General features: G+C 36.3%; 1 protein-coding gene across 1 annotated transcript in view; it reads right to left on the bottom strand.

Annotated features, from left to right (window-relative positions):
* Positions 1-27,193, bottom strand: part of ZNF407 (zinc finger protein 407) — a 601,429-nt gene that overhangs the window by 534,482 nt on the left and 39,754 nt on the right. Inside the window, exon 2 of the mRNA XM_027852399.1 lies at positions 973-5,783. Coding sequence (XP_027708200.1) covers positions 973-5,716 — 4,744 coding nt within the window. The 5' untranslated portion in view covers positions 5,717-5,783. The remainder of the gene's footprint in view (positions 1-972; positions 5,784-27,193) is intronic.

Genomic DNA, 27,193 nt, shown 5'->3' with positions numbered 1-27,193 from the left:
TAATAATAATAATAATAATGGTTCTTACCTTTTTTGCCTTTTTTCCTTGTAACCATGCACTAAGTTTCAAATACTGCATGAATTTAAAGTATAGCTTCCATAATAAGCCATTATTTAAAAGTACAGTAACATAAACCTTACAGTTTTAATGAAAATATGTTCATTGAAATGTGAATTTATTATTCAAATCCACTCATAAATTCAACTATGGAGACACCACTTGTCTAAGCAGAGCACTGTGATTTAGAAAAGCTGTCTATTTAAAATAAAGAATGTATGGCAGGTTTATAGAAACAGAGCAGTGAATTTTTACATAAATTTAGAATAGTGACTTATGCATTTTCCACAAAAATGTTTTTAAATTTCCACCTAAAATTAAACATAAAAATGGAATGTTAAGTGTGACAGAGCACAGAAACTAAATTAGGTGCTACCTTCATGAACATCAAATCAACTTTATATATTAGCTCTGAAAAACAGTGACTGATTTTTTGACTCCCTGAAGGCATAATTTTGTTGCCCTGCAGTTACATTTTCCAGGAACCAAAATAGCGCATATTGGACATTATAAATCCTCAAAATATAAATAATTTTTTATCTTAACCACTTTTCAAAACATCTCTCTCAAAATCATTCAACATGTCTTCCAAAAATACAAAATACTACTTACCATGTACTTTAAAACCTAAGTACTGGTCAAAATATGACACAATTTTAAAAGACACTATAAACTTTTTTAAAAAAACCAGAAGTAATCTCTTGAAACTTGCCCATGGGAGAACCATCAACGATTACATAACCTTAAGAATATGTGGCAGCATAACCACTGGCTTTCTGACCATGTCAATGTTGTGAATTGCTTGACAGCCAATGAAAAAATGTGTTTAAGGAACATATATTTGGACAGAAGCAAAGATTTAGCATTCATTTGTATTTATAGGTAAACGTGTGCTTGCTACAAAACAGACATACCTGTATGAGTGCGAATATGTGCTAGAAATGCCATGGAATTGCTACTTCGACACATCTTTCCACAATACTTGCAAACATTTCCCTGATTCTCTTCTCTCTCACGATTGATTTGCTCAGTGTCTTCCACTATATATTTATTCACTTCCCGAAGCAATTCTTCATGTTGTCCTTTAATGTGAAGGAATAAGTTCTGCTCAGAATCAAAGGGCTCTGTGCACTTGACACATTTAAAAGTGGCTCCTCCTTCTGGAAGCTCTTCCACACTGGCCTGCTCATTTCTCATATGACCAGCACTAGCCAAATGCTGGTGGAGGTTACTTTCTGTATAAAATGATTTTCCACATAATAAGCAGTGGAAATGTTTCTCCTTTGAAGGATGCTTCATAGCTATGTGAACATTTAGTCCACTCAAACCATCTGCTAAAAAGCCACAGTCATCACAACGTATACGGGTAGATTCAATGAGGGAACTCCCTTCAGTTTTCTTTTTTTTAAAACCTTGTACAGGGTCTTTGAAAGGTAACTCATTGATTTTCACTCCAGTAATCAAACTTTCCTCAGATTGCTCTGCTGAGTCATCATCCTCATGGTTCTTTATTTTTACAATAGAAGAATCAAAGTGGTCAAAGGTATACACGGACTTTCCTTTATCGTCAATACCAATAGTTTCAAAAGCTTCATTATATTCTTGTGTGTTAGGTTCTGAGCATTCCCCTTCTAAAATGATTTCGTTTTCATACTGCGAATCCATAAGCTGTTCTTTCACAACAGATTTTTCTTGCAAGTCTTTGCCATCCTCAGAACTGTGAGTATTTTCAACTTTGTTTATATTGTCTTCATCAGGGTTGGACTGCTCAGTTGCTGCTCTTAGGACAAATGAAGGATTGCTTTCAGTTTGATGTCCTCCATCTAGAGCTTCAGTACTTGTCTGTTCACTATCAATTCTTCCTCCATTTTCACCCAGGCTTTCCTCAGTTTTCAGACAATGAATATCTGGACCACTCACACCATTTGTTCTATCTTGGTTTTTCTTTACTATCTCACAATTTAAATCCAGACTTTCTTGATTTGGGTTTTGACATATTTTGGGTGAGTCATTGGCAGAAGTTTCTTTAGAGGGTGCTATCTCCTCAGATTTCACAAATTTATCTTTGGCAAGGGGGTGATGGAATGCCTCAACCATAGAATGATCTTCTTTGAGGTCACATTCTCCCCTATTCTCAACTTCTACTGAATCAGGAATACAGATTACATTGGAAATGTCTACATTGGTATTCTCATCTAAGAGAAGACAATCATCAGTTCTTCTAGGTTTAGCCATATCTGATATACTTACATCAAGGGTATATCCTGCTTGGTCAGAATTTATTTGTAGTTCTTTAGAATCTTGTTCATGTTCTTCTTCACGTAGGACAATGATTTTTTTAGAAATACCTGTGACATTTCCTTCATCCCCAGAAGAACAACTAACATAAGACTGTCTTTTAATTTTATGTTTCTCTGTTGCTGCATGCCTTGTCATCTCCCGGCGAGTAACTGCATAGTAGTCGCATGCCATGCAATAATATTCAAATTCTTTTGTATGTTTCCGTTTTACGTGCAGTTCTAAAGAAGCAGAAGAGTGAGCAACAAACTCACAATGTACACATTTATTATCACTTGTAACTATAGCACTCTTCTCAAATTCCTGAATTAGGTCCTCTGATTTGAGAGGTATTGACTCTTTTTTGTCAGTAAGATGCTCACTCTCCTGTTGATCTACAGAATGAAGGACATTTTCAACTTCTACTTCAACTCTTTTTTCATGTTCCACTGACAGTTTTTCAAAGACAGTATTACCCAATTCAATTGGCTCATTAGCATTACCAACATTTCCATCTAAAGGATCTACTGGACTGGCAGTCATTTTCCTAGAAGATTTAAGATTACTCTCTTCCGGGCAAACAATAATATCTGACCCTTGTTTTCCATTTGCTCCTATTTCTACACGTCCTTTATGTTTCTTGGTGGCACAGTGGCGTTCCATATCTCCCTTGGTTACAGTGTAGTAATTACATACTTTACATAAATAACTATATTGGTGACTGTGTTTCCGTCTAATATGAACTGTCAAGTTTGTAATACTAGAAGCCAAAAGACCACAATGAGAACATGTCCTTGAAATATTCCCTTTAGGTCTCCCTCTCTTTGGGGTATTGGCAAAAGCTAACTCATCATCTTTGGTGATTTCGCTAGACTGATCTTTATTAGTTGGCATTTTTGTCTCAAAACAGGATGATGTCTGCAACTCCATATTTTCCATATTTCCTTCAGTTATTCCACTTCCAGAAATATTAGATTCATCTTTTTTATCACTTGCACCTATGCAAACCCTTTCAATACATTCCTCAAAACGTAAACCAATGTTATTTTTTCTAGCATTTTCAAGATGCTTGCTTCTTTTAATGTGTTTCTCCATTCCTTCTTTGCTCAAGGAATAGAGATTACATGCTTTGCATAGAAAGTGATAGTCTTGAGCATGTCGAAGCTTTATATGTCTCGTAAGAACTGTAGAAGACCTTGTTTTATAAAAACACTTCTTACATTGAAACTGGGGCTTATTCAAGGTAGAATGCTTTATTTCACTTCCATGGCTCAATTTAGAGAGTTTATGGACATCTTCCTGAAAAGCTTTTTCTGTTTTATCAATAGCATCTTTTCTATTATCACTTAATTCAGAAGTAATTAAAGTTTTAGTTTGTAAAGTCAAAGCATTGCTAACTGATTGAGAACTCTTTGAATGAACTGATAAACTGGTATGTTGCTCAGTAGTTTCATGTTCTGCCAAGTCTTTGCCAGATAAGAAGAACAGATTGCAATGAGAACCAGCAAAATTCAGATTGTGCTCTTCCTTCATGTGGTTTCTAAGATTTATTTCATTCACAGAAATAAATGAACAACACTGACAACTAAGTATACATTCAGCCTCCTGATGCTGATTATTTTTCAAGTGTCTGTCTAAGTCTCCCCGTGACAAACTAGAATAATCACAGGTCTGACAGTGAAATTTCACCTCTCTTCCATGGCATCTTTTCATATGTATTTCCAAATTATTCCTGTTTTCAGAGATATGGCCACAGTAAGTACAAGTACATAACATTTGGTGACCAGAAAGTGGCTTCATTATCAAAGAGTCAAGTTGTGTGGAGGATGGAGGGTGAGATTTTGTTTTAGTCTGCATAAATTCCTGGGTTTCTGAGGTAGTCATACACAAACTGTCAACATCATTGTTAGTTGCTAACTGCTTAGCTGTGGACTTTATATCACTTGGCTTCATCTGAGTTCTTAGGTGTTTCATATACATCCTGTGTGTTTCATTTTTGCCTTTTTTGTTAATTCCCAAAAGACTAAGTCTTTTCTTTGCCTGACTTTTTAAGGTAAAAGATCCACTTCTTCGTCTATAGCCAGAGCTTAACATTAAAACACTTCGTTCAGGTCTTTTTCTTTCCAGTCTCCTCACTGTATTAATACTATGAACTGTCCGTAGGTCATTCTTAGCAGGTTCTAATTTATTTAAAAGATCTTCTGAAGTTACTAATGGACCTAGATTTTTTTCCTGGCCTTCAATATTTCTCTCTACACTAAGTGAAATAACTTTTTCTTCTTCAAAAGTCTTCAGGTTTTCTGAGGAAATATTTTTAGACGGCATCATTTCAACAAAAAGCTCATTGTCACTACTTGGTTTAGAAAGGCTTTCTTTCAAAACCTGAAGTTTATTTTGAGCATTTCTTAGTCCTCTTGAACCAGCATTCTTACTTCTCGACTTACGAGCTCTAGGTTTTGCTCTCACTGTCTTTTCTGTGTCTGTTGTGTATTGTTTTTTACAAAACGATTTTTTTGTCAATATCTGGACAAATCCCCCACGAGCAGCAAGGTTCTGACGTCGGAGGTGTGTCTTGCCAAGATAATGAGCATCCAAAAGATTTTCTTCAACACACTGAAAACCACAAAGATCACAACAAAAGATACTCTGCTGCCCATGTGTTTGTTTGATATGAGCATGTAAGGATGAACTGTTCTCTGCTTTGTAGTTGCACTGGTGGCAGACAAGCTCTTTAGAATGTTTTACGTGACTTTCAGAATGTTTTTCCAGATCAGAACAAGTAGAAAACAACTGATCACATATTTTACATTTAAAAACTGAATCTACATCTCCTACTGTATAATTAACACTGATTTCTTCCAAGTGAAGAGAAGATACATTTTTAGGATCAAAAGAAATAACATCTTCTATACACGTTTTCTCTGCATGTATTTTTGGAGCTGCCTGATCAGCAACACTGAGGTCACAATTAGGAGACAATAAATTTGGAAGACATGTATCACTATCTGGGAATTCATTCAATAAGGGCTTCTGTATACTATCTACAGTGATTCCCACTGCTGTAACTGAACTCTGAAGATCATTTTCCTCTGCTTTAAGGTATTCTGAGATGTCCAGCTTTATTCGTTTGGGAAAATGCTCATTTCTATTTTTATCCACATCAGCATTTAAAGAATTTGAAGATTCAGAAAATCCTCTTTTGTTTATTCCATTCTCTTCTGTCTTCTCAAGATCTCTATGCACTTCATCTGAGGAAAGGTCTGATTTCAGATCAGATAAGGCCTCACATTCTGCAATTTGAACAGAATTTCTGAAATCTCTTGTTGCTTTAGTTTCTGTACTTTCATCTCCTTCATTCTTGGGATTTTTATCTCTATCCATCCTTATTGGAATGTTCGGTAAGCTACGTTTCTTGTGTCAAGGGCACCTCATTTGGCTTTCATAACACCTATAAAATAAGTAAGTCCATTATTAGTCTTTTGCACACAGAAAAAAAACCTACTCATTTATTAACCCTGAAGTCACCACTAATGGTGGTTGACTTTAGAGCCTCTTGATTAAAATGTCATGAAATTAGTCACAATGAAATTTCTTTGCATTTTTTATATGAGCTTTGACAAATATATGAAGTACTTCCTGGAAAGAAGGGAAGTAGAAATTGAAAGAACTATATCACCAAGTCTTTCCCATAGAAAATAACCCCAATCATCGATTTGATGGGGGACTCAGAGTGAATTTGTCATCTCAAATTTCTGTGACTACAAAAAAAATTCAAACATTGGATATTTTTGGTTCTGTCCTTAAAAATAGGAGAAAAAAAGGAATTTTCTGTCATATGTCAGGAAATTACAACTGATTTATATTTTCTATATCTTTCCCCAGAGTAAAAATCTTTATAATTGTCTTATAAACATCTCATTGACCAACCAAGCTAACATATTTATATATATCCAATGTTCCACATTCATCTCCCCTCTCCTCAGAGGAAAGTCTTTCACCTTTCAATTGTCAATTAATAATTTCCTCATCTAACAATCACTATGCCATTGTCAACTATCATACGTGCAGTTGAAAGTTAAGGTAAAGTTTCAGAGAACTAAATAAATGGAAAAGATTGATAAAAATGCTATTTGAATAAAAAGCGTTTAAAAATCCATAATATTGATTTTGTTTTTTCAATACATTATTTAATTCATTTAGAGCTATTATTTTCTATTTATTTTATACAGAAATTTTAATTCTACATACAAATTTAAGATACCAAAATGAACATTTACTAAATGTTCCTCAGAACTCTTTACCCTTTTCTGTGAAATTTACAAATCAAATTCAGCTTGCCCTTTTACATGGTCAGCACCCTGACCTGAGAATTCTGTTAGCTGCCAAATCTGTAAATTCAATGCTAGCTTCTTATATCTCAACTGGCTAATGGGATTTCAGCACCTCAAACGCAACATGTCCAAAAACAAACTCCTTTATTTCAACCACAAATCATATATGAGTATGCACATCCCATCCTACCTCTCCACCCCCCAATCATATACACAGAGCTGTTAACAACTATACAACCTCCCAGCTGCCCAGACTCATCTCCTTCCTTCAACCTTATGTTATTGTTAGAGTTATTTTTCATTCTTTTCAGTCACGTCCAACTCTTTATGACCCCATTTGGGGTTTTCTTGTCAAAGATAGTGGAATAGTTTGCCATTTCCTTCTCCAGCTCATTTTATAGATGAGGAAACTAAGGCAAAAAAGGTTAAATAACTTGCTCAGTGTCACATAGCTAGTATCTGAGGCCAGATTTGAACTTAGGAAGATAGTATTCCTGACTCCACTCTATCCACTGAGCCACCTAACTGCCCCCTTCCTTCAACTTTAAAGCTAGCCCCTAACAAAGCTCTATCAATTCCTCTCACAAAAATATATCCATTCCTTTATCTCCACTTCAATTTTTAAATTCAATTAGTTTATTAAGGAACAACTGATTTGAAGACCTAATACAAACTTGAAATGAGAAAAGTCTCTGACTTTAACGTAGTAAGGGAAAGATCCAGAGGCAGATAACCATCTAAAACACACAGTTATACATACAAACACAAGTCTAAGCCAAGTGAAAAAAAAAATTCTTTGGAGTAAGGACAAGAAGGTCTTTACCAACAGGGAGGCTTCAATGAGAAGAAAGTAAACCAATTAGCAGTTTCCTGATGGAATTCAATAGGCATAGAGGAAGGAAAGCATCCCAAACACAGAAAGTAAGGAGAACAAAGATACTTGGACAGGAAAGCAAGGAGAATAGTCAATGGCAGAGTCTACACAGGCATTTGGCTGGGGCATGGGACTCAGAGGGCAATAAGATAAAGCTGAAAAGGTAGAGTGGTACCAGATTATGAGGGATCTTGAATTCCAGGTACAAAATTTTGAATTTTATTTGATAGCATTATAACAGAGAGCCACTAAAGAATATCTAAACAGAGGAGTTACATGACAAAATCAATGCACAAGAACGATAAGTCTGACAGTAATATTAAAGAGGGATTGGAGTAGAAGAGATGGCAAATACCAGAAGATCCATTAGAAAGTTCTATACTGACATAATTCTAGTACAGTCCTTCATTAACCTCATATTTCTATTACTGTAATACCCTCCCAGCTGGCTACTCTGACTCTAATTTTTCTCCCTTCCTATGCAACTTGTGCACTCTCAGCAGGCCCTAAATTTACTTCCCACTACAATTCAATATATACCTTCCCTTTTCAGCCAATTCCCATGATGTTCCCCCTGTTCAACTGCCCTTTTGCCCCCATACCTTTATTGTTCCCCTTTACCTATAGTCTTACTCCGCTTATCTTTATCGATTCAAATCCAATGTTTTCTTTAAACCTAATGTAATTCTTTAAAGCCCATATGAAGCTCTACATCTTCTAGTATTTTCTGATGAAACCAGCTGACACTGATCTCTCCCACTGCTGAACTCATCAACTTTAAATTGTACCATATAATTTGGAGTTGTCTACTATTTTTTAATTGGTTAGATAAGTTGGGTTTTTTTTTTAATTAAATTCATGATTTCACTGACTGAGGGAGTTCTGACGGAGGAACTTCCTTTACCAGTACAGATTAACAAATCTACCATTATAGATTACCAACATGAAATTCAAATTATACAGATCACAGTTGATCGTATGAGAGATTCTTGTGCACATCCTCCCATAAATGCTCTACACAGTATTCACCTAATATTCACCTAGATTTTTGACATTACATGAAAATCAATTAAAGCATACAGATTGTCCAATGGTTATTTCTGGCTCTCTATATATGACCATCTCATTCTATTTTCTACTCACACATATCTCTGATGACATTCTTTATATCACTGCTTCTCTTGAACAATATTTTGAGGGTAATATGTTGAAACCTGCATTATGTCTACCATGCAGGTCTCCAATACACTTTGGGTAACTCCCAACTTTGATTAATGGATTATCTTATCACTCAGAAACATAAAGTGCAACCAAAAAAACAGCCGCTGAAAACATGAAGGTTGTATCACATGAAGGTTGTATCATAAGCAAATTAGAGCAAAGAAGAAATTACTTTTCAGATATAAATGAGGGGAACAGTTTGCAACCTGAAAAGGGATGAAAACAGAAAAAGAAGTCAAAACAGGCAATTTTGATTACATAAAAAAAAAATAAAAAATTATGTAAAAATCAGTTAAGATTAGAAAGGAAATAGGTAACTGGAAAAGAAGCTTTGCAGCAAGTTTTGCTGATAAAGATCCCATTTCCAATGTATATAAGGACCTGATTCAAATGTATGGGAATAAGAACTATTCCCCAATTGATAAATGGTCAAAGGATATAAGCAAGCAGTTCTCATGAGAAGAAATTCAAGTTATAAATACCAATATGAAAAAATGCTCCAAACTACTAATAATTAGAGAAAGACAAAATAAAACAACTCTGAGGTTCTATCTCATACCTATCAAATTGGCAAAGTTGGCAAACAATAAAATAAAATAAAATGACAAATTCTGGAAGGCTATGGAAATATGGGCACATGCTGATGGAGCTGTAAATTGGCCCAGCTCTGGAAAATATTTTGAAACTATGCCCCAAAAGTTATTAAATTCTGCATATTCTTTGATCAAATAATACTACTAACAATCAAAATACACCAAAGAGATCCGAGAAAGTGAAAATGGTCTTACATATAAAAAATATTTATAGTGGTTTTTTGTGACAGAAAACAACTAGAAATTAATTGGTCCTCATCAATTGAGAAATGTGGTATATGAATGAGATTTCTTACTATTGATGGCCACCTGAATGGAAAGTGAGCTACCAAGATTCCCCACCCCCACTCCAGCAAAATCCTGAAGTTTTCAACAAACCAAATAATGATCAATAAATCCAAAAAGAAATTATAGTAACGTGATTTTCACTCCACAAGTACACAAAAAGTCAGCAGAAGCCCAGGGACAACAGGAATGCCCCCTTCCTGCCCCTAAACAAAGTAAGTGCCAGTATGATCATAGATGGGATACATGTAACCTGCAAAGCTCTGTATCTGAGAAAGCCCAGGGTAGGGACTTTGTAAGCCCAGGGGAGGGGAGAGAAACCAGTATGGTGCTATAGTGTGCTGTAGTCTCTAAGGTCCCTAAAATTCTATCCAAAAACACCAGAGAGGGTCTTGAAAATCCAATCCAACCCTTTAAATCTCAAAGGTGAAGGGGGGGGGAATACAAGGAGCAGGTCAGGCCAAGAACCCAGGGGACTCAGAATTAGATCAAACAGGTCTCATCACTCCACCCAAAAGAGCAGCATGCAGTAGAGACTGGCCCTGAAGCAAATCCATAAATCAGGAACTAAAACTGGAGAGATGAATAAATCATAAAAAAATACCATGTAGTATAAAAAAATTATTATTAATCTAACACCATAATAATTGAAAGCAGAAATACAAGGAAAAAATATAAAAGGGAAAAACAGATTTTCCACAAGGCCTATATAAAAATTTAGAAGAAATGAAGCAAGAGATTTTTTAAAATTAAGTAAAAGCTCTTGAGGAAAAAATTGGAAGGAAAATAACCAGCTAAGGCAAAAGTGTGATAAGCCTTATTGAAGAAATGGAATCCCTGGAAAGTAAAATAGACCAAATAGAAATCAATGACCCCCATGAGACAGTGAGAAACATTAGAACAAAACCAAAGATTGAAAAAATAAAAGAAAATGGTAAGATGACATCAGCTATCAAAAACAAATGACGTGGATAACATTTCAAGGACAGAAAATTTAAGAATCATTGGACTCTCTGAAAGTGATGCTTTGAAGAAAAAAAAAAAAGGTCTGGACATTATCTTTCAAGAAACCCTAAATGCAAAACTACCCACATCTAATAGAACCAGCGAGCAAATTAAAAGGGGAATGTGTGTGGGGAGATTGGGGGGGGGGGAATGGAGAGAGAACCATCAATCTCTTCCTGAAAGGAACCCAAAAGTTAAATTCCAGGGCTCTCATGTCAAAGAAAAAGTATTGTAAGCATCAAGATATGAGTTTAAGATTCAAAAAACTTCATTCAGGATTACATAATACCTGGCAGTTTCTATTTAAAAACCCAAAGAGACCTTGGAAAAGTCAAAGGAGAGTTTAAACCAAGAATAACAGCCTGCAAAAGCTGAGTATAATCCTAAAGGTAGAAAAAAATGTATCTTTTATAGAATAAAAAACTTTCAAGCATTTATGATGAAAACATTAAGGCTGAGTAAGAACTCTGTAATACAAACAAAAAAGTTCTGAGAAACAGAGAAAGGTAAATGTATTTGAGCAATTGGAAGGAGCTGGTATAGTGGTAACATTTTAAAAGGAGAAAGAAATGTCCCTTCAGAACTTTAATGACTTAAAAGGATATTGTGGGAGTTAAATATGAAAAAGGGTATGTAGTGGTGACTGGGTAAAAGAATTGGTTCTGTTTTGAAGATCTGGAGAGAGGAAAGAGGAAAACACACAGTAGTGAAGAATGGAGGAAGAGGGCAGAACTTGCTATTTCTTACACCTGGAATGCATGAGAAAAAGAATATAAAGACATGGGTAAGGGGTGAGGGTAGTGGGCATCAGATAACTTACTCTTACTGAAATGCATACAGGGGACACACACACATACAAATAAACAAATACAGTTTGGTTTACAAATACATTAAACTCAACTGGGAAACAGCAGAAACGGGGAGGGGGAAGTTAAGACAACACCAGGGAAGGAATAGACACAAGTAAAAACAAACTTCTTGATTTGAAAGGGGGTGGGGATGAGGGTTAAAAGTGAGAGAAAAAAAAGTGATTAGAATCTAAGGGGGTTCCTTATATGGTCTCTTAGACAACTGGAGAATGAGCAAAATGTGGCATAAGAAGGTAATGGAATATTATTGCATCATAAGAAATAACAAAAGATAACTTCAGAAAATTGTGAGTAGTAAGTATGAAGTGAGAACAACTAGGACATCAAGTCCTTGTATAAAACAAAGACAATCACAATGTAAATAAAGAACAACAACTTTGAAAGAATAAATAACTGTAATCAAAGCACTGATCATAGTATCCTCTGGAAACTGTCTCCAAAGAACTTATAATGAAGCATGTTGCCTACCTCCTGACAAAGGACACAGGTGTAGGGACATACATTTTTGGACATGGCCACTGGAGGGATTAGTTTGCTTAACTATGCTTATTTACTACAAGGATTTTTTCCTCTCATTTTCTGTTAACTGGGAAGCTAGGGATACAGGGAAGTGGGCTGATTAACAATAGTGATTAAAAAATAAAAAGAGGGTAATGTAATTTTTTTTAAATACAAAGAAGGAAGTTGGGAAGAAATCACAAACAAACAGGATAGTTTTGAAAATACAGAATTTATTATACCTTTTTTATTTAACAAAAAGTAAAAGATGTAAAATGGAGACTCATAATTTCATATATAATACTCTGTATCATGCTGCATGTATGGAAATGCTCTTTTGGGGTGTTTAACTTCAGAATAAAATTTTAAAAAGAAAGAAATTATGATATATGAATGTAATGGAATATTATTATGCCATAACAAATGATGAAAGGGATGATTTTAGCAAAACCTAGAGAGACCTATATGAACTGTTACATAATCAAATGAGCAGAACCAGGAGAACAATTTATACTGTAACAAAAACATTGTAAAAATTAACAACTTTGAAAGACAAGAACTCCAATCAACTAATCATCAACATTATTCCAGAGGACCAATGATGAAGCACACTACTCACCGCTTTCAGGTGATGGAGTAAACCTGTAGAATGAGATACACATTTTCTGACATGACCAATATGGGAATTTATCTTGCTTGACTACGTATATCTGTTAAAATAGGTCCCTTCCCTCCTCCCCCCTCGAGCAAGGGAAAGTAGGTAAGGAAAAAAAATAAATGTTTGTTCATTGGGAAAAAAAATTAATTTAAAAAAAGAGAAAACATGGGTCTTTATTTTAGAGAGTTTAGGGTCACTGAAAGTGTTATACAGTTTTTTAAAGGCAATGCAGCACCTTCCACCCCACCCCCCACACACACACCTGCTCTAGAGGCTTCCAACTGCACTTCATAATCTGAAGAAGCATTCTTCATTCACTTGGTTTCTTTTTTATGAACAATTAGGATAACTTCTTTTGAGAGATTTGTGGACCTCATTTAGGAAGCTCTATCACAGTTTTCTCAGGTTTGATACAATCAGCACAATGAAATATATAGGAAGGGTATATAGAGGACATAATCAGCTATAGGTTAATTCCTATTCTACTTGGACTCTGTACATTAATCTTGCATGTAGCAAATATCTTTGGCAAGCACACATCTCATGGTTTTAGCCTTCACTTGATATTAGCAAAGAGAAGATTAGATAAATTCTATCATTATATCTTCCAAAGAATCTTACATAATTTTGACACATGCATGGGAAGCTTGTTGTAATAAAACCCCTAAGACTACATGTTGCTCTCCCAAATCAGATGCTTTGTTATAATCAACCAATAAGCACAGTGTAATCTTACAATCACCAGACCTTCAGTACGTCCTGACAACAAAAGTGCATTAATTTGTGAAAGGCCGTTTCTATTACAATTCTTCAACATGGATGTCCTTGTTGATGCATATGTAGATGATTCTCATAAAAATTTTGTAAAAATGGGAAAGCAAGCAGGCAAATAAAGAGTTATTGATATTTCTCAGTCACTATTATTTCGTAACAATAAAGTCTGAGATTTTTTTCCACATCTTTGGTATTCTTCCTTCCTTCAGATGCTCAGAAAATTGACCCAATGCCCTCCAAATTATGTTTATTCCAGCAGAGACCTCCTCTGTTCTGGTCTATCTAGCTGCTCTTCCCATCTTTATTTTTTTCAGTGTCACTTCAACTTTCCTAATAGCTCCATGAGCTATCCTTCCATTTTGGCTGCAAACTCATTCTCTTCTGGTATCATTTACAGTAAGAACATCACAAGTGATAGAATTCAATTCATTAAGTACTATGTCCATTTCCTCTGCTATTGTATTTATGTACCAACAGCTATATTATGGTTTATAACATAGAAACTGAGATTCATATAACATTCTGCCCATTTCCACCTTCAAGGCTGCATTTTGTTCTACAAACAAAATGTTTTTTAAATAATTAGCAAAAATTAAATACAAACCATATTCTCTGACATTTTCGGTCAACAATGGGAACATAAAGATATACTTTCCTATTTTAAAGGGTTTATAGAAGTATGCTTTTTCTCTTCTCATAATTTCATCCAGGATGCCCTCTGTGTGCCTATTACTCTTATAAAGACTTTGTTAAGCCAAGAAAGTCCTGGCAGTTGGCAGTGATTTCCAGTCATTCACCTTTTTTCAGTAGTAATGCCATCCATGAACTCCTCTACTCATCCCATATCTTTCCCTCCGTCAAGTATCTTAAGAGTCAGTCCCCTCAATACCGTCAACATTACCTCTAGCACGGACCTCCTCTGAGTATAAGTGGTGTGGTGAACCAATGCTATTTCCACACACACACACACACACACACACACACACACACACACACACACACGACTGACATGTTGGAATCCAAATGACAGAAAGTAGTTTGCTATAATATATGCTGACAGTTATTCCATTTTTCACGATCTAGCTTAATCAGGAGTCACACCAAGCTTTCTGCAAATTTGTTTTTGCCTCTACTATATATCAGTGTAATATGAAAAGACATAGCTTATAATCTTCCAAAATCCTCCCAATGATTTTGCAAATGACTCTGTATTTTAAACTCATACTGCTTTGGGATGCTTGGCCTCTCTGCTTGTTAAAAGAGATCAAGTATTTGTTCAGTGCAGTAGTTTCTAGACTTTGTGGTCTCCTTATTGGTACAACTCCTTTAAGTCAGTTATATTGCCTTTGGAAATGTTGATAGTATATGTCTATTTATCGATTCATTTACCATTTTCCAGCAACAATATCTTGTTTGAATAAGTCAAGTTGGAGTTGTTTTAATTGTTTTCCGAACCCAAAGTCCTATACAAATTTATTCTTTTTTTCATGTTTGTTACCATCTTTTAATGATGCAAATTCTGGAAAGGAAATGCATCCACGTGAATTGATCATTGGCTCTCACAACTGAAAGAAATAATCTTTTTTCAAAGTTTCAATCAAGAATAGAGCATAGAAAACAAAGTGATTTTTTCAATGATATGCACTGAGTATACAATGTTTACATTTGTGCCATGACCAAATGACTGTTAGATTCAACAAACAGGCTCATCTGTCTCCTAGGAAGGAACTTGAGAAAATCCTCTCCTTCAAACTACATCAGTAACAATAAATGTTCCTTTAAAAAAAACAGGAAGAGAAACTTAACTGGAAGGATGGGGAAGGGAAACAGAAAAAGCCTAAGAAAAGTGAAAAATATGTTTGTCAGGAGATTAGAGATCGAAAGACTGCCACATAAAAGATAAAGGGAAGAAAGACCACAGTACATCTGGAGATGAAAAACAAATCTGAGAGACTTTCTAAAGCAAAGGGAGCTGGATGCTCTGAGAAGGAAGCAGCTGCTAATCCTCTCTACTAAGTCACAGTTCATCCATTATGGGTCAGTGGAAGAAACAAAAAAGTGGTGGTCAAATACTCCCTGCTGAAGGGTATTGAGGCAGCTATTTGGCAACCTAATTTAAAAAAGAGAGAGAGAAACAGAGAGAGAGAGAGAAATCTGTCTCCCCACCCCATCCCCAGAAATGTATACAAGTCATAGAGACCCTTCCAAGACTTGTCAAAACAGAAGACTACTAACCACTTCTGATGATCCACATGGGCACAAATAATACTGCCAGAAGGAACTTAGAAAATGCTGCCAAAAATTATGGCATCTTGGACAAGAAACAGATGACCATAGAGGTGCAGGTGGTGTTTTTATCATAGCAATCCACTAAAGACAAGAGATTCAGAAGAGAAAATTTAATTTAGAAGCTAAATTCTGGCTAAGAGATGGTGCCTGGCATTGAGATTTGAATTTCTGATACAGGCTTAAAAAATTTCTTTTAAAAGCAAGGGAGACTACTCAGTCTGCATCCCAAAGAGAGCAAAAAAAAAAAGGAAAGGGACCTATATGTACCAAAAATATTGATAATACCTCTTGTTGTGGTAGCAAAGAATTAGAAATTGAGGAAACAAACTTGTAGTATGTGAATATGATGAAATACTACTACACTATAAGAAATGATGAGGAGATGGTTTCAGAAAAATATGGGAAGACTTATATGAACTGCTAACAAAGTGAAATGAGAAGAACCATGAGAATATTGTACACAGTTACAGCAATATTGTAATGATGATCAACTGTGAAAGACTTAGCTACTCTGATTAGTACAATGATCTAAGACAATTCCAAAGGACTCATTAAGAAAAATACTATCCACCTCCAGAAAGAGAAATGATGAACTCTGAGTGCAGATGGAAGCACACTTTTTTCACTTCATTTTTCTTTTCTTTTTTGCAATGTGGCTAATCTGGAAATATTTTACACGACTTTACATGTATAACTGATACACTGTTTGCCTTCTCAATGGGTAGCAGAGTGGCTGTAGGGGACGGAGATAATTTGGAACTCAAAATTTTTAAAAATGAATGTTGAAAGTAATTTTTTTTAAAGCAAATGAGAAAACTGACACTCAGAATTTCACAAGGGAGAACTCTAAAAAAGGAGAAAGTGGTAACCCATGACCACAAATGCCTATATAGAACTACATAAGGTTTAGACAATAAACAAGATGAACTACAGATCCCAATGCAAGGAGGCAAAGGAGATGTCATAGGTATCACTGAGACTTGGTGAAATGTGATCTATGACTGGAATATGGCCCTGAAAGTTTATACCTTATTCGAAAGGGAAAAGATATATAAAAGAGATTGGAGAAGAAAACACTACAAAATAAGAAGACATAGTCATGTGAAGAAATCCAGGAAACAGAAATAGAGAAGCATGGAAGAGAGTATTTGGGTAAAGGTTACTTAAGAGAGAAGCAGATGTCACTAAAGTATTTATTGGAAAAATAGATGAGTTCAGGAAACTGTTAAGAAGTCAGAAACAGAGACATGATATAGTAATGATGAAGGACTTCAATTATATAAACATCTGTTAGGTTTTCTCTTGCTCTCTCTCTCTCGCTCACCACAAACCTCCTAGCCAGCAATAGTCTTGACATGCATGCTAGAGTTTCGAAGTTTTCAAGGTGTTTATAGTAAGTATATGTAGAACAGCATGGATTAAAATCCCATGGAGTTGGGGAGCAGAGGAATTCAGCTCCCTTAGGAATACTAGGAAATGTTCAAGAACGAAATTCTGACAACATAAAGGGAAACCATTATTATAAAGAGGGAAAATAAAAGTTGTCTGAAGAGACTGATATAGATGCAAAAAGAACTCCTCAACCCACCTCAGTTTTTAAAAGTGACATATACAAAAGATGAAAGCAAGGTCAGGCAATAAGAGGATGAATCCAAAAGCCTGGTACAATCCTGCCAGAATAGCATCAGGAGTACTAAAGCTTAGAATGAGTTGAGGTTGATGATGAAACCTAAGGACAACCAAATAGGATGTGGGGAATTTTTAAAGTTGTTTTGGGAAAAGCAGTGTGGAATTTGGCTACCATCTCTCTGCTGAGCATGTTAAGTATTTACTGACTAAGGCACTTATTTTTTTAACTCTTTTGATCTCCTTATTAAGGTAACTCATTCATATTGGTTAAACTTCTATATAAAATTATCATAATCTGTGTCAATGTTATTTCTGCTGTCTATCCCTTTTTTCACTAACAATTACTTGTTTAAATAGTTCAGGGTTGAACTGTTTTAACTGTATGTCAGATATTTTTCTCATTATTGTTTCTTCTTCTGGCCTTTCACTAAATCTGGTCTTTGCTCTGACAAAAAGGCAATCTAACTACACTGCCAGCTGACTCAGGGATGATGATTAGCACATCAGCAATGAGTATTATCTTGCCTGTTACACTATTTGGTGCTCACCCTGTTAAGCATTTATTAATTCTTTTCTTTTCTTTTTTTGGCGAGGCAATGGGGTGAAGTGACTTGCCTAGGGTCACACAGCTAGTAAGTGTCAAGCGTCTGAAGTCACATTTGAACTCAGGTCTTCCTGAATCCAGGGCCAGTGCTCTATCCACTGAGCCATCTAGCTACCCCTACTAATTCTTTTCTTGATGAAAGCATTCATGATATAAAAAAAACAAGCTTCTCTGTAGTCTACAAGTCTTTGAACCATCACATGCCTTCTTCCTGATCCGTGCTTTCCAATACATTTTTCTCCCTTCTTTTCTATTTCAGCGAAGTCACCAATTACTCCAACTGTACATAAAAGAGATCTATGGAGTCACTACAACAGTGAAGACATAAAGGAGGGAAAGATACCAAAAGCAAGGAAATAAAAATATCTCAGACCTCATTAATACCCAAAACTATCAACCATATACTTACCGTCCCCTCTGTAAAATCTCATGTGCTGAGGGTATTAGTCAGGAACAGGAAATCTTTTGGAAGCAATATTCTGAAGTGTACCACATCGTTACCATTTGCCAAATGACTGAAACGTACAGAGAATACAAAGTTCTACTGTACTTAATTTTGCTCAAGAAAAATCACTTGAATCAGTCAATCAAAAAATCCCTTGTTGACTCTCTTCCAAAAAAAATGTCTTTCACCACTATGTCAAAAATCAATAAAGATTCTTTAAATGAAATATCAATAGAAACAACACTCTTCAAAGAATATCTGATCATAAACATCAGGTGAGACATAAAACATGTAGATGTATGCTGGCCACTAGAATGTTAAAGATCCAATGGTGAGTCCACTGTGATTCCACAAAATTTAAAAGGATTTGCACAAACAAATCCAATAAGGCTAAAAATTAAAAGGGAAACAATTTGTTTTCAGTTTTTATTGATATATTTTATTCTTTTATTAGAAACATTTCAGTCAGTCAAATATTTATTAAGCACCTACTATGTTTCAGGCACAGTGTTAAATGCTGGGGATACAAAGAAAAGCAAAAGACAGTCCCTGTCTTTGAGGAGATCACAGTCTAATGGGGCAGACAACTTAAAAACAACTGAGTACTAACAAGTTATACACAGGATAAAGAGGAAATAATCAACAGAGCGAATTTGCTGGAAAAAGCTTTATAGTAGATGGTGAGATTTAATCTGAGACTTAAAGAAATCCAGGGAAGCCAGGAGGTAGAACAAGGAGGGAGAACATTCCAAGACTGGGAGGCAGCCAGCAAAAACGCCCAGAGTCAAGAGGTGGAGTATCTTCTTCAAGGAAAAACAAAAAGGCCAGCGTCACTGAACTGAAAAAGTACATGGAAAGGGGAGGGGGGAAAGGAGGGAGGGAATAAAGAGGGGACATGGAGAAAAAGGGGAGAAGTATAAGACTGGAAAGTGGGGGTATGCCCCTAGGTCATGAATATCAAACACAGGATTTTATCTTTGATCCTGGAGGTGTCAAGGAGCCAATGGAGTTTATTGAGGAAGGGGGTGAAATAGTCATACTCCTGCTCTAAAAAAATTACTCTGACAACTAAGTGGAGCATGGATTGGAATGAGGAGAGTCTAAAGGCAAGGCAGATGAAGTTGCAGGCCACTACAAAAGTCCAGGCATGAGGTAATGAGAGTTTGCAAAAGAGTGGTAGCAGTATCAGAGGAGAAAAGGAGGTATATTTGAGAGATGAAATTGAGAGGAAGGGGGATATAGTAAAGAGTAAAAGATGACACTTAGGGGTCTAGGAGGATGGTGGTGCCCTTGATGATAACAGAGAAGCTTGGAAGGGGGAGGGTTTGAGGGGACAGATGAGTTCAGTTTTTGACATGTTTAATATAAGATGTCTACAAGACATCCAGTTTAAGATGTCTTTCTTATAATAGACAGCTGGAGATACAAGATTGGAAATCAGGGGGAAAATTAGGGCTATATAGATAGATTTGAGAAACACCACAGAAATCATCGAATCCATTGGAACTGATTATTCTCACTTCGTGAAGTCTCTTGTAAGAAAGTTAAACAGTTAAGTAAAATTAATAATACAGTATTCTCATCTAAAAACGCATACAACATTTCGTATCTGCAGCACACCCCCCTCACAACTCTATTTTTTAATAGGAATCTATTTTCTCTCCCTATGACCCACCACCTCATTAAAGGGGAAAAAAAACCAGTTAACTAGAAAAAATTCTCTGCAGCAAGTTTCCCTGACAAAGGTACCATTTCCAAAAAACTGACTCAAATTTATAAGAATAAGAGCCATTCTCCATTTTATAAATGGTCTAAGGACATGAACAGGTATTTTTCAAAGGAAGAACCCCAAGTTATATATATGGTCATGTGGAAAAATGCTCTAAATCACTACTAATTAGAGAAATGCAAGGTAAAGCAATTCTGAGATTCTACACTGCACCCAGATTGGTAAAGATAACAAAAGAGGAAAATGGTAAGTGTTGGAGAGACTGTATGAAGATAAGCAGAATGCTGGACTGTTGGTGGATCTGTGAATGAGGAAGCAATGAAGGACTTTCAAGAAAATCAGGTAATAAAAGATGTCATCAGGAAAATGCATGATAGGAAAAGATGGAGTAGGCAGTTCAGCATATAAAAGGTGCTTAATAAGTGCTTGTCAACCTGATTTGATTAGATGAGGGAAAAGATGAAATGCTGACAGCCCAAGTGCTCTACAGGTAGTATCATGATGTCAGAAAAACATCAACAAAATATTTTTAAATACACATAAGAAAATCAGAAGTTCAGAAGGGGACATAAATGGCAATTCTATTACTCGTTTATTGAATACCCATGTTTTAAAAAATTAACAAGTTCATGGATTCACATACATATGCTCTTCTTTTTGTCCTTCTTGATAGAGTGAAATGTTTGTTTACTGATGATTGTTAAATTCATAATAAAAACAGATTAAAAAAGATTTAAGATTATTCATGGATTACAAGTTTAATATGAGTCAATAGTGGCAGACAGAATGGAAGACATTGAGAGATACATACATATAGCTTCAAGGAATAAGGAGGTGACAGTCTCACTGTACCTGTACCTGGACCTGTCCTGGTCAGATCAGATCTTGTATATTATATTCATTTCCACATTTTATGAAGGATGTTGACAGACTGAAAACATAAAGAAATGAGATGCCACAATGATGAAGGGTCTCTTTTCTCACAGTACAATCAGGTACAAGAACTAGGAATGATTAGCCTAGAGAAGAAAAGGCTAATGGAGGAAAAGAGCTCTAAAAGACAATAATCTGAAAAATGGATTAGACTCTGGCACAAAAGGGTAGAACTAGAAGCAATGGATGTAAATTATATATAGGCAAATGTAAACTTAATGTGAGGGAAAAAAAAATTCCTAACAGTTAAACTTACCCAAATATACAATAGGAAGCCTAGGAATATAAAAGGTTTTCCCTCAGTGGGGCTCTCCAAGCAAAAACTAGATGACCAGTCATCACATAAGCTGTAGCAAGGGAGGTCCCCTCTCAACTCTAAAATTCTATGATGCTTCTCATGTCCTCTTTAAGAACAAGACTAAGACAAGTAATAGCATACTGATGACACCTGGTGGCCACTTCTTACAGGAGATCCAGTCATCCAGTGTAGCTGTTCAGGAACAGCATTTGACAGAAGAGCAAAGCATTAGAAAGTAACATCTACCCGAATATTTTATATATCAGATTTCCTTGGCTGCATATAAAGGTGAGATTCAGGAAGAAGGGATCATTTTATGCCTTCTACTTACTTTTATCTCTCTCATTTCTCTTCAGTTCCTCTTTTTTTTTTTTTTTACTCTCTCTTTACACTCATTCAATCATATAACTATTTTAGCCACAGACACTGAGTACAGGCTCTGGAATACACAGGACACACCCCTTTTACAGTAATATGCACTCTCCCTCATACACACAAACCCTTTCTCACACATATTCTTATAAACACTTATCAAATGCCTACTATGTCCAAAGTTCACTAAACACTTTTACTTTAAAAATGACAGTCCCTCTCCATCAAAAACCTTAAAATGTTTTTTAAGGGGTAAGGGGGTAAAGATATGATTTGAAAAGAAATAATAGAAAATGGGAGTTGAGGAAAGAAAAAGAAAGAGCCCCAAAAAAGGCTCTGAAAAGCACTCTGAGGAAGAAGAGAATATTTCCAATTAAGGAAAATTAGGGAGGTAGACAGAAGAGAGGTAAAGTCTAAGCTAAAACTAAAAAAAATTATTTTGAAAGACAAAACTGAGGAGGTAGTGCATTCCAGGCATAGGGAGCAACATGTATCAAAACACACGGATAGGAAATAGCATGTCGAGTTCAGGGAAAAGCTAATGCCCCAGTATAACAAGAATATGGAGTAATCTAGAGAAGTAATGTGAAATGAGACAATGGAAAGGTAGATTAGAGACAAATTGCAAAAGGTTTTAAATGATGGGTAAAAGAGTTTGTATTTTATTCCAATAAGCCAGCAGAAGGCATTTGATGAGAGGAATGGCATGGTTAGACCCAGATGATGTGGGCAGCTGTCACAGGTAGATTGCTATTCCCTAATAAATAAGTGATCAAAGGATATGAACAAATTGTTCACAAAAGAGAAATCACATGAAAGAATGCTCTAAATCACTAATAATAAGAGAATGAAAATCAAACGATATTAAAGTTTTATTTCACAACATGCAACATTGTCAAAGATGACAAAAGATGGAACTAGTCAAGGTTAGAGGTGTGGTGGAATGATAAGTACACTAATACATTTTTGGTGGAGTTGTGAATCAGTACAAAGATTTTGGAAAGCAACTGGGAATTATGCAAATAAGGCAATTAAAATGTCTATGCCTTTTGACTCAAAGATTCCACTAATAGGCTTACACCATAGGACAGGGGTGGGGGTCCTAGGGAAACAATTGATAAGTAAATCCTAGCATGAACCAAAATATTTATAGCAGCACTTTTTGTAATAGAAAACTGGAAACAAAGTAGATGCCCAACAACCGGGGAATGGCTAAACAAATTGTAGACATGAATGTATGGAAAACTACTGTGCTGTAAGAAATAACAAACATGACATAAAAAAGCATGAAAGATCTACAGGAACTGATGCAAAGTAAAATAAACAGAGCCAAGAAAGTAATATACACAATGACTATAACAATGGGACTGGAAAGAGGAAACAAAAAAATCAAGCTTTCAAGAGAGATAAGACATTCATTCCCTCCCTCCCCTTTCCAGAAGTAGGAGATCCACAAGTATTGTACACCGCACATATTTTCAGACTTTTTTTTGATGCACTGATTGCTTATTTTGATTTTTTTCTTCTTTTCCTTTTTTTTGTACTTAAATAACATTCATTATAGGCAATGGCTCTCTGGGAAAGATACCAGAGGAAATTGTGATGTAAAAAAAAGAAAAAAGAAAAAGAAGACTTCAATAAAAACTTATTTTAAAAAAAACTTTTAGATGGTAGAGAGGATAACCAAAGGCAGAGACTATTACAATAGTACAAGTAGGAAATGATGGGACCCGAAATTGTTGTAATAGCAGTATGAACAGAGAGGAGATGGATGTAAGAGATATTGTAGAGAAGAATCAATAGGACTTCATAATTGACTGAATGGAGGTACGGTTGGGAAAAGTAGGAAGAGAGGAGAATCAAAGATGACTACAAGGTTTCAGAGAGGATGGTAATGTATCAAAAGAAAAAAAAAGGAAGCTGGGGAAAGGGAAGCAGATTATGAGTTCAACTTCAGATAAACCTGAATGTGAGACATGCAAAGATATCCTTGTGACCAGTAAGGTGATGGAGATGCAGGAAAGTTCAGGAAAGAGATTAGGGTTGAATGTATAGGTTTAAAAGTCTCCTACATAGGTGACAAATGAACCCATGGAGATCACCAACTGACAAAGTATAGAGAGAGAACAGATATTGAGATCTTGAGAAAAAAAAGAACAAAAAGCTGGCACTGAAGCCCAATAGATCTGAGATGGGAGGCTTCAATTATCCAGACATTGGCTGGTCTGCCAAATGCAAAACAGCTAATAATTTCTTAACTTGCCCTAAAAAGAACTTCATCCATGAACGTGGATCTGATTCTCATTAACCAGAATCAAATGATTACTGAGGTGGAAATGATGGGAACCCTCCATTTTAGAACTGGTGATAGAAATGGGAAAGAAAGCTAGACATGTCTGACATGTACTCTAGTTCTAAGGAAAGCAAATACAAAAGTTCTCTGAAAGAATAAAGAAACTAAAATTCCAAAAGGGAAGTCAGCCCAGTAAGAATGGAAAGCTCAGGGCAGCTAGGTGGTGCATTGGATAGAGCACCAGCCCTGAAGGCAGGAGGACCTGAGTTCAAATTCGGCCTCAGACCAAACACGTGACATTTACTACCTGCCTGACCCTGGGCAAGTCACTTAACCCCAATTGCCCAAAAACAAAAAAAGAATGGAAAGTTCCCAACAATTAAATTCTGAAGACAAAGGGAAATAATTCCAAAAGGGAAGAAAAAAGAGAAGTTGCTTAAAAGACTGGTGTAGAACACAACTTTGGACTTTTAAGAAAAATGCACAGAAATCAGAAGCAAAGGCAAATAAAAGAGGATAAATCAATCAATTTATTAACAAGCCTTTAAGAACCTACTACCTGCCAGCCATTATGCTGGGCAGTGGGAATAAAAAGGCAAAAGTGAAACAGTCCCTGCCATCAAGGAGCTCATATTTTAAGGGAGGCAATATACACAATATAAATACATACAAAACATATACACATATATACACATATTATACACACACACACACACACACACACACACACACACACACACACTCAACATGTCCAAAACTGAACTCATTATCCCCCACTCCTCTTCCTAATTCCCTATGACTATTAAGGGTACCACCATCTGCCATTTACTCAAACTCCCAACCTAGGTGTCATCCTCCACTCCTCACTCTTTCCCACCTCCTATATTCAGTCTGTTGCCAAGGCCTGTCAATTTCATCTTTGCAACATCTCTATATGCCCCTCTCCCCCCCCGACATGCCACCACCCTAGTACAGGTCCTTATCACCACATGCCTGGACTACAGAAATAGCCTGCTGGTTGGTTGGCTTGCCTAAAGCCTCTCCCCACTCCAGTCTATCCTCCACTCAGCTGTCAAATTCATCTTCCTAAAGAACAGGTTTGACTATATCACCACCATCTCCTACTCAATAAATTCCAGAATCTCCCTGTCACCTCTAGGATCAAATACAAAATCCTCTTTTTAGCATTCAAAGCCCTTCAAACTTAACCCCCTCATCTCCCACCTTTCTAGTCTTCTTATACCCTATACTACCCCTCTCCACCCTGTCCAACTCTTCAATCCAGTGACACTGGCCTTCTTGCCATTCCTCAGACACTATCTCCTAATTCCAAGTATTTTTACTGGTTATGCCTGGAATGCACTCCCTCCTCGTTTCTACCTACTGGCTTCCTCGAATTCCTTCAAGTCCCAACTTAAATCTCACCTTCTACACAAAGCCTTTCTCAATTCCCCTCTGAAGGCTCTCAATCCTAGAGCCTTCCTTCTGTTAATGAGTTCTAACTTACACTTCACGTAGCTTGTTTGCACATAGTTGTTTACATGTTGTCTCCTCCATTCAACTGTAAGCTCATATACAGCAGGCCTTTGCCTCTCTTTGTATCTCCAGGACTTAGCACATTAGCACAGCTCATTTTACAGATGAGGAACTGAGGCAAACAGGGTTAAGTGACTCACGCAGGGTCACACAGCTAGTATCTGAGCCCAGATTTCAACTCAGTAAGATGAGTCTTCCTGATTCCAAGCCCAGTGCTCCACCCACTGCACCATCTAGCTGCCCTTGAAGGAAATGAGGGATTCTAAGAGACAATGGTAAGAAAGAGATATTCTAGGAATGGAGGAAAACACATTCAGAAGGCACAGAGACAGGAGATGACACAAGTTGAGGAATTACAAGAAATCCATTTTGGCTAAAATGAATTAAGTGAAGGGGAATAAATAATGTGTAAGTAGGCTAGAAAGGTCAAATTGGAGCCAGCTTGTGAAAGGCTTTAAATGATAAACTTAAGGGTTTATATTTGACCCTAAAGATCACAAAGAGTCACTGGAGTACACTGAAAAGGGGAATGATATTGATGGATTAGAAAGGGTAGAGACTTGACGTGCGCAGGCCACTTACACTGATATTTCAACAGTCCAGGTGAGAGGTATCAAGGACCTGAACTAGGGTGGTGGTCATATGAACTGAAAGAAGGGGAACAAGCTGCAAAGGCAAAGATCTTCTCCCCTGTTTGTTCTTTTCCACTAACTGAAGGGAGTATAGCCTCTTTAATCTCATGGGTGTGAAAAGTCCAGGAGTCTTGGCATCCCAGCATTTTCAGATCTGGGTACAGGTCAGGCATGGTAGCATCAACACCCTGAAGAGCAGAGAAATCTTTTGGTCCCAGGCCAGCAAATATGATCCTGCCTTGGGATATGAATATGGTAGAACTGATGCTATGTAAGAACTGAGCTAAATTTTAAGCCTACTCCCCTAAAGACCAAGTGGCATAAGAAAGATCTTGGAGAGAAAAACTTGTACATTTATTCCTGCTATATCTTTGAAGTAGATATCCATTTTTTAAAAAACTAAATATAGGTGTCTGACCCCCAGAACAGCATTTCGAGCTAGCCCTCTAGCATAAATACCTAACCCCTCATATCATCTTAGCTCTTTCTGCCTCAAACCAGATGGTAAGTTATACGGTACTAACCAATCAGCAGGCCAGGATTCCAGGAGCATATCTGAATTTCTTAAATTTCTATTCATCTAAGCCGTGTCAACTCAAATTGACTGCATTATTTATCAATTATAAGCATACTGCTTCACATTTACAAAAAAAAACCACACAACATACTGACGCCTCTGACAAAATGGCATGCCTTTGTAATTTAAATATCTATAATGGCAAAAACACTGTCTCTTAAAGCACAAGTTGTTCACTGGAACTTTATATATAATAATGGCAGGCACGTATTCTCTGTAACCCAGCTCCCAATGACTTAAAGTAATTAAGTAAAATAATGAGAAGTGAAAAATCTGTTTTTCCTCTTTCAAATCATAATAGGAATGTCAATTTAATTCTAACTTCAATATAAGAACAGCTAGTTCTTAGATCTGGACCACCAAGATTTCCAGAGACTTTGCCATGGGAGAATTATGCCACACAGCTTTGTATC

The sequence above is a fragment of the Vombatus ursinus genome, unplaced genomic scaffold (genome assembly GCF_900497805.2).
Source record: "Vombatus ursinus unplaced genomic scaffold, bare-nosed wombat genome assembly UNPS02009573.1, whole genome shotgun sequence".
Lineage (NCBI taxonomy): Eukaryota > Metazoa > Chordata > Mammalia > Diprotodontia > Vombatidae > Vombatus > Vombatus ursinus.
This window is presented reverse-complemented; position numbering and strand designations above follow the sequence as displayed.